General features: G+C 51.8%; 1 protein-coding gene across 1 annotated transcript in view; it reads left to right on the forward strand.

Annotated features, from left to right (window-relative positions):
- Positions 1–450: 450 nt before the first annotated feature.
- The window catches only part of VEGFA (vascular endothelial growth factor A), a gene marked incomplete at its 5' end in the record, with an annotated part of 8,997 nt that continues 2,449 nt past the window's right edge, over positions 451–6,998 (forward strand). The window contains 5 exons of the mRNA XM_010131285.1: positions 451–647; positions 2,373–2,449; positions 2,855–2,887; positions 5,601–5,672; positions 6,806–6,937. Of these exons, the coding sequence (XP_010129587.1) occupies positions 451–647; positions 2,373–2,449; positions 2,855–2,887; positions 5,601–5,672; positions 6,806–6,937 (511 nt within the window). The remainder of the gene's footprint in view (positions 648–2,372; positions 2,450–2,854; positions 2,888–5,600; positions 5,673–6,805; positions 6,938–6,998) is intronic.

Here is a 6,998-nt window from a genome sequence, read left to right on the forward strand (position 1 = left end):
AACCCACTGGGGCATCCACTCCCTGTTTTGAAAGGGGGTAAAGGGCAAACCGTTTTGGGTGAAGAGCGAGAGCGCAGATCATCTGCAGCAGTCTCAGGTGCTTTTCAGCTGAACTGATATCCAAGAGAATGGGGGATAGTGGGGAAGGGCTTTGGGGAGGAGGCACCTGTGGGAAGCATCATGGTGCTGGAGAGGCAAATAGTGAGGCTGTCTTGTCTGTCTTACCTCCTCCCTGAAGCAGTAGTAGGAAGAGATTGCCTCTTCTCCACTCGGTGTGTGTATGTGTGTGTGTGTGTGTAGGGCAGAGACATAGGACTTAGGCCTGTAAGACTGTTAGTGAAGAGCGTAGGGTAGGTGTGTTGCAACTGTCTGGCTCGTTTTAAGAGGTGAAGCACTAGACGTTCTTGAACTAAATTTGCATTAATTTATTCCCTCCATTCCTCCTTTTAGTTATCAAATTCCTGGAAGTCTACGAGCGCAGCTTCTGCAGGACAATTGAGACCTTGGTGGACATTTTCCAGGAGTACCCTGATGAGGTGGAGTACATATTCAAGCCATCCTGTGTGCCTCTGATGAGATGTGCGGGTTGCTGCGGCGATGAGGGCCTAGAATGTGTCCCTGTGGATGTGTACAACGTCACGATGGAGGTGAGGGCCCAGCTTGCAAGCTGGCATGCTTGGGCGGAAGGAAGCAAGTCAGTCATCACAGCCACCCCAAGTCCCAGTTCCCAGCTAATTCAGAGAAAGGGCAACCTACCCCAGGAGACTATCGGATCAGGAGGGATCACCTCTTTTCTGACCCTTGTGCCGAGCATTACGCTGTGCAGGGTTAGTGGAGGAGTTGCCCACATCTATTCAAGGCTTAGAGGAGAATCTGTTTGCTCTGACCTTGCTAGTGCCCAAATACTGTAGCTTGGATCATGCAGAGGAGCATTTCTTCACCTAGAGAACACAAAGGAGTATTGCTGAAGCTGTTGCCTCTGGAGCCCCAAGGAAGATACTCCTGGGGCTTTAACCCTGTGTTTGGTCCACACGGCTATTGCTGTGAGGGCAGCTGAGTAGTGTGAAAGGGGAAAGCCTGTCAGTATTCCCTCCCAGAGGGCATGTAAGGTCAACCTTTACCAACAGAGCAGGGGATTTGGGTCATTAGCTGCATTGGCACAGCAGGGGTGGAAAGGGGTTCTAAGAAACACACTGCTTCAGTGTCAAGTGGAAAAGCCTTTCTGCCTCTGGGTGTCCTCCTTTGTTTGGAGGCTGCTGAATTCATTCCTTGGAAAAGACAGAGATGGCCCTGATCGCATAGGCTGGGCACATGGGGAAGATGCAAATTCTGCTTTAAAGAGCTTTATCATTGCCCTTGTTTGCTAGCCTGGATGTCAGCTTTTGTCTGTAATGGTGCTGGTGCCCATTGCCCTTAACACATAGCTCCCTCACCTACTTTTGACCCTCATCCTCTCGAATGGCCACTTAAATATTGCCATTACTTTTTGATATGAATGAGAGACATGCAGGACTAAGTGATTATCCTGCAAGCTCTTTTTACTTGTCATTTGAGCTGTGTTTGAACTTTGGCGGAGAACCTGGCAGTGCCCTTCCATGGTTCCCCGTACTGCTTTTCCACTTGCAGGCTCCAGCCTGGGCCAGTGAATACTAGCGTGGTATAGGTAGGGATGGTTTTCTGCCTACCATTCCTTGCTGAGTTACAGTTTTTGGCTGGGATGCTTGCATGCCTGCGAAGGGTCAGAGGCATTAAAGCAGATCTCTGGTGCAAATGTCCAACCAGGTTCTGGGTTGAGAGATTGTGACAACGTGTGTTATATAACTTCCCTGGAGGCACCTGGAACTGGGGAATGGGTGATGTCTGGCTCTGCAGGGCTCTTTTAAGCACAGATCACCAGGTAGACTTTGTGTGTGGAGTCACTAAGAAAGTGAGATGTCAGCTGGGAAGAAGTGGGGGCTTAGGGAAAAGGAGTTGGTTATGGAGTTTTTGCTTTGGACCTTTGTGTTAGACTGAAGCATGATTATACAGGAGAGCAGGCTGGATGCTCCGTTACTGTCTCTGTAGCATCAACCAGGGACAGCTCAGTGAGAACCTTGCTATGGTGTTACACATCTCCCGTGCTTGTCTCCAGGGCAGTCCACCAGTGCTGGCACCTTGCATGCGTGAACAAACAGAGCTTTGGCACGAGTCTAGTGCTGCCACTTGCTTGTGATCAGAGGCCTTCCCTGACTGGGAGAATGGGACCTCAGAGCCAGCTCAGACTCTGCCATGCTCTTCTCGAGAGCACCTGGGGTGCCGGGCAGCGGGCTGATTTGGAGCTGTGAATATAACTAGTGAATGGGCAGTGACCCTCTCTGTTTCTTTCATTCCAGATCATGAGAATTAAACCCCATCAGAGTCAGCACATAGCGCACATGAGCTTCTTACAGCACAGTAAATGTGACTGCAGGTGAGAATGGAGCAGCACTGGTTCCTCTTGCAATAAACTTGTTCTGAGCCTTTCCTTTCTTCTGCCATTGGGTTGGGACTGTTGTTCAGAGGCTTCTGTAGTCTCTTCAGCTGGTTTGCAGTGGGATGGCTGAGCCTGGGAAAAGAAGTCCTTTGCTGGTGAGGCTTCTCCGTCTCTAGGTATCATAGGTGGACAATGCTAGCCTGCAGCCTGGGGTCTTTTGACAATGGCTGCCAGTGAGGTGCAGCAGGAGAGCAAACACTCTTGAGAAGGATCACTTAACTTGTGCCTTCAATGCCAACTGTACATGTCCTTCTCTGGACCTGGTGGGAACTGGTGATTATCCTGGAAGTATATGTGGTAATCTCCTTTCTAATGAAGCCTTTGTTCTCTTTTCCCCTACAGACCAAAGAAAGATGTTAAAAACAAACAAGAAAAGTAAGTGATGTGCCTTTCCTCCTTTCTCTTTTGGTGATTGGTTGGTGTTTCCTCTCCCCACTGCCCTTTGCCCTTTTCTTTGATTGGAGATACTCACTTTGAGAAGGTGTTTTTGGAAATGGCATATGGTAGTGCATGGGGCGACGCTCTGAATCCATTTCAGGTGGGCACAGAAACTCAGATCTGATGGTCCTTCCTTCATACTCCAGACCTGGAGCTTGCATGACCCATGGCCATGGCAGTCATTTCTAATGCTTTATCCCAAATCAGGGAAGTCCCATCGTGTGTGTCCTACCAGAATTGATTCAAGGTGCAGCCCCCATTCTTCCTTCCCTCTTCCTGGGGTGTTTCTGGTTACTGCAGATCACTGCCTTTCTTTATTATTGATTTTTTTCTTGCTGCTTGAGTGAGTACTTGCTGGCTTCTTTCACAGCAGCTTGGGTAGGAGCTCTGCTGGCTACAGGGAGAGGTGGCAATAGAGGCCTGGTGGATAGATGCCATGCAAAATGTGATGCTGATTTTGGTTGGGTGGGGGCCTGGGTGGGTGTAAAGGGAGGTGGATGTTCTAACTGGGTCTTGGTGGAGGCTTTCACGAGAGTTTTCTTCAATCTGGTGGATTTGCTCTGGTGACATGAAGGAGGTTAAGGCACAACCTTCCCCTTCCTTTCTCCCCAAAGAAAAAGGTTGTGGAAAGTAGAGAATAAGCTCTCGTCCTGCAGTAGTCACAGGGACGATCACAAAATGTGGAACAACATCAAAAAGAAATAGTGACCTCTCTGGGCGAGTGGGTCAGCTGGACTGCGCATGGGTGGGATAGTGACTCTGCCATTTAGAGGTGCGGAGTTGAAGAGGAAGGGGGTGAATATTGGGAGATGAGGCTGAAACAGAGACAGAGAGAGCAAGTGGGAGAGCGAGAGAACTTCTTTCACCCCTCTCCTGGTGGCTGTATGTTTCGAGCTGCCTTCCAGCCTTTCCTCCTCCCCCTGGAAATCTGCTCCTTGGCTGCATTGGGCTGCGTGCAGCCAACACTCCTCTCTGTGCAGGGCCGTGTCGGTGACAGTCGGTCTGCGTGGCTCTGTGGTTTGAAGGCGAGCGAGAGTTGGGTCTGTGTGAACTCTGGTGAGGATGGGGTGTGGGTGAAGCAGCCAGCCTGGACTGTGTTGCATTCCCTTTCCTCTTCTAACAGCACCTTGCCTGCTCTTTGCTGGTTCTGCACTCCCCGGGGAAGGAAGGGAAGGGATGGGAGAGATTGGTGTGCTTTCATTTGTGCAGAATTGAAAGTCCTGTTACGCTGGTGCCCCCTCCTCCCTTCCGGTTGGTTTTCCTGCTCTTACCCCTCCCTGTGACTCCTGACATGTAGGGCAGAGACTGGGAGTGTGCTGACACTCTGTTCCAGTGAAACGTCTTGAACAGGGCCTAAGAAACATCTATAGTGCTTTCCTGCGTGGTCCCCCCATGTCCCCTCTAGAGCTCCCTCCCGAGGTGGGCTGCGCCAGGGAACGAGGGAGCCTTTGCTGAACTGGCACAGTCCTGGGCCTCACCTGCCTGACAAGCCCTGGTGCTTTGCCTAGGGCATTTTCCTTACCTATCTCTCCCTTGGTCCTGTGCTAACATGGCTCAAGGATCAGTGCAGGCTCCAGCCTCCCTCCCTCCCTCCATTTGCTTTCACTTGCCTGGAGGGATCCCTGGTTAGTGTCCAGATCTGCACACCACAGCCCCTGCCTATCCCAGATACTGCCCAAGAGTCAGAATGGAGTCAATGCCTTGGCTCCGTCTGCTTGTCTGTCTGCAAGATCCGTGTGGAAGGTGAGTGGAGAGAGGGAAAGGAGGAAGGTTCTGAAAGTTTCTTGCTGGTTATTTCCTGAGTGTCATAACTAGATCAGGCTTCTTCCCCTTTTGATACTTAGGATGGAGGCTGCCAGAGGGGATATTAGCAGATGTCCAGCGAGGTCTCTTGGAATCACCTGAACTAGAGGCAGGAGGTGGGGTGGGTTAGGTAGACCACTCACACACAGCACTGCTGTGTAGACCAGGTCTCTCCCCTTGTCTGCGGGGTGCTGAGGCCAGAGCCCCCTTTGCTCCCATCTCAAGGCAGAATTACCATCAGCCTTGCAGCAGAGCTTGGCTGCCCCCTCCTAAGCCCGATGCCGGGCAGCATGTCAGGTCAGAGTGGTTTCCATTTCCCTGGGGAGACCCCCTCTGCTTGGGTGGCCTCTTGTCAATCCGTGTGTGCCCATGCTTGTTGCCTGGAATGGTTGTCTGCAGTCACTGCGGTTGTGTGAGGCTTTCACAAAGCTTTCTGTTCCTTTCTGGTCACCCCCTGTTCTTTTCCCTCTGCCCCTCTCTGGACGGGGCGGGTGCCCCGTGAGGCTCCAGCAGATCTGCCTTTGCTGGCAGCAGCCCTGCTGGCGGTGGTCTCTGCTGAGTCCCCTGGCCCACAGTCCCTTGGCTTGGCTGTGGGCAGGCTGGTTGCGGTGCTGGCAGGAGTGCAGGAGAGCCAGTGAATGTGTGTGCGATGTGGAGATCCGTGCACTGGCCCTGGGACTTGCTCTCTGGCCCTGCCTCATGTGCTTCCCCCCTCCCAGCAAGGCACATGGCTGTATTTTTTTTCTCTTCTTCCTTGCGTTTTCTTCCGTTTTCTCTCTCTCTCTCCCTTTCTTTCCTTCTCTCTCTCTCTCTCTCTCTTTCTCTGTTTTTTTTGTTTTTCTTCCAGAAAATCAAAGCGAGGAAAGGGGAAGGGTCAAAAGAGAAAGCGCAAGAAAGGCCGGTACAAACCACCCAGCTTGTACGTTTGTGTCCTGTGCTTATAGACTCTCTTCTTTACCTCTCCCCAAACCAGTCTGCCTGCTTGCTGCTCACTCAAATCTCACCCTCCCCTCCCAGTCACTGGTGGGTTGCAGATTTTGCAGGGGCAGCACTGGTGGTGGCACTGCTCTGGCACTAAGCTTGTCTCAGGGAAGGTGGCTATAGCTTGCTTGGCTCTCTAATCATCAGTGGCGACCATTTTCCCAAGGCACAAGAGCGCGGGTGGGTGGGTGAGCGCCCTGCACCTCCTTCCCATGCTTTCCAGTTGCAACTCTGTCATCTGCTTTCCTCCACTCGTATAGTGCCCTCACTGCTATGACTGGCAACAGGGCAGGCTGGCATCTGCCATGCATGTGTGTGAGTGCGTGTGTGCGCGCGTGTGCGTGCGAGTCTGGTGGAGTCAGGTGGAGAGGAGAGGTGGGACGGTGGGAAGCTGGAGAGAGGGTGGGGTGCTGGGAAACTTGGGGGAGGTGGTGTCTTTCATTTTTCCTCTTTCTGCTGGATTTGGTGGCTTCTCTCTCTCTGTCTCTTTCATTCTGCCTGTCTCACAGTGGTTCACAGAATTCTGCATTGTAAATTCACAGCCCCTCGGTGGGAGACTTCTAGGTGGGAAGGTTGGGATGGGGCTTACAGAAAGCAGGGCAGTGCCGGCTGCAGGGGTAAGCGTGTGATGCTGGAGCCCAGCTGCTTTCCAGAGGAGGAGAGACCCTCTGTATTTAACTTGTTCAGCTGCTGGCCTCTTTCTACTGGAACAGCTCACTTCGGAGAACTGCTTTCATTGATACGTCACTGGCTGGTTGGGACCTCTCCACTTCCCATCCTTGCTTTCCCCTTCTTCCTCCCTCTGATCTGTGCTGATGGATCCAATGCAGCATTTTGTGAATACTGTGCAGAGAGCCTGTTTTCTTTCTCTTTATGCTAATGCAATGGGATGCCGTCATGGGGCTTTCGCGGTGCTGCTGGAAAATCCATCAGCCCGCGATTCTCCAGTGGGCAGCATGGGGGTTGTGGGAGGGGGCAAGGGGATTGCTTTGATGTTTAGGGTGTCGCATGTGTATTTTCTTTCTGCTGAAGCGCTGTAGCTTAGACATCTTTCCTTTTGCCTTTTTGCAGTCACTGTGAGCCTTGCTCAGAGAGGAGAAAGCACTTGTTTGTACAAGATCCCCAGACCTGTAAATGTTCCTGCAAATTCACAGACTCACGTTGCAAGTCGAGGCAGCTTGAGTTAAACGAGCGCACTTGCAGGTTTGTGTCTTGAAGAAACACACAAAGAGAAAGAGAGAGAAGGAGAAAGAGGGGGGAGCTT

The sequence above is a fragment of the Buceros rhinoceros genome, unplaced genomic scaffold (genome assembly GCF_000710305.1).
Source record: "Buceros rhinoceros silvestris isolate BGI_N320 unplaced genomic scaffold, ASM71030v1 scaffold35872, whole genome shotgun sequence".
Taxonomy (NCBI): domain Eukaryota; kingdom Metazoa; phylum Chordata; class Aves; order Bucerotiformes; family Bucerotidae; genus Buceros; species Buceros rhinoceros.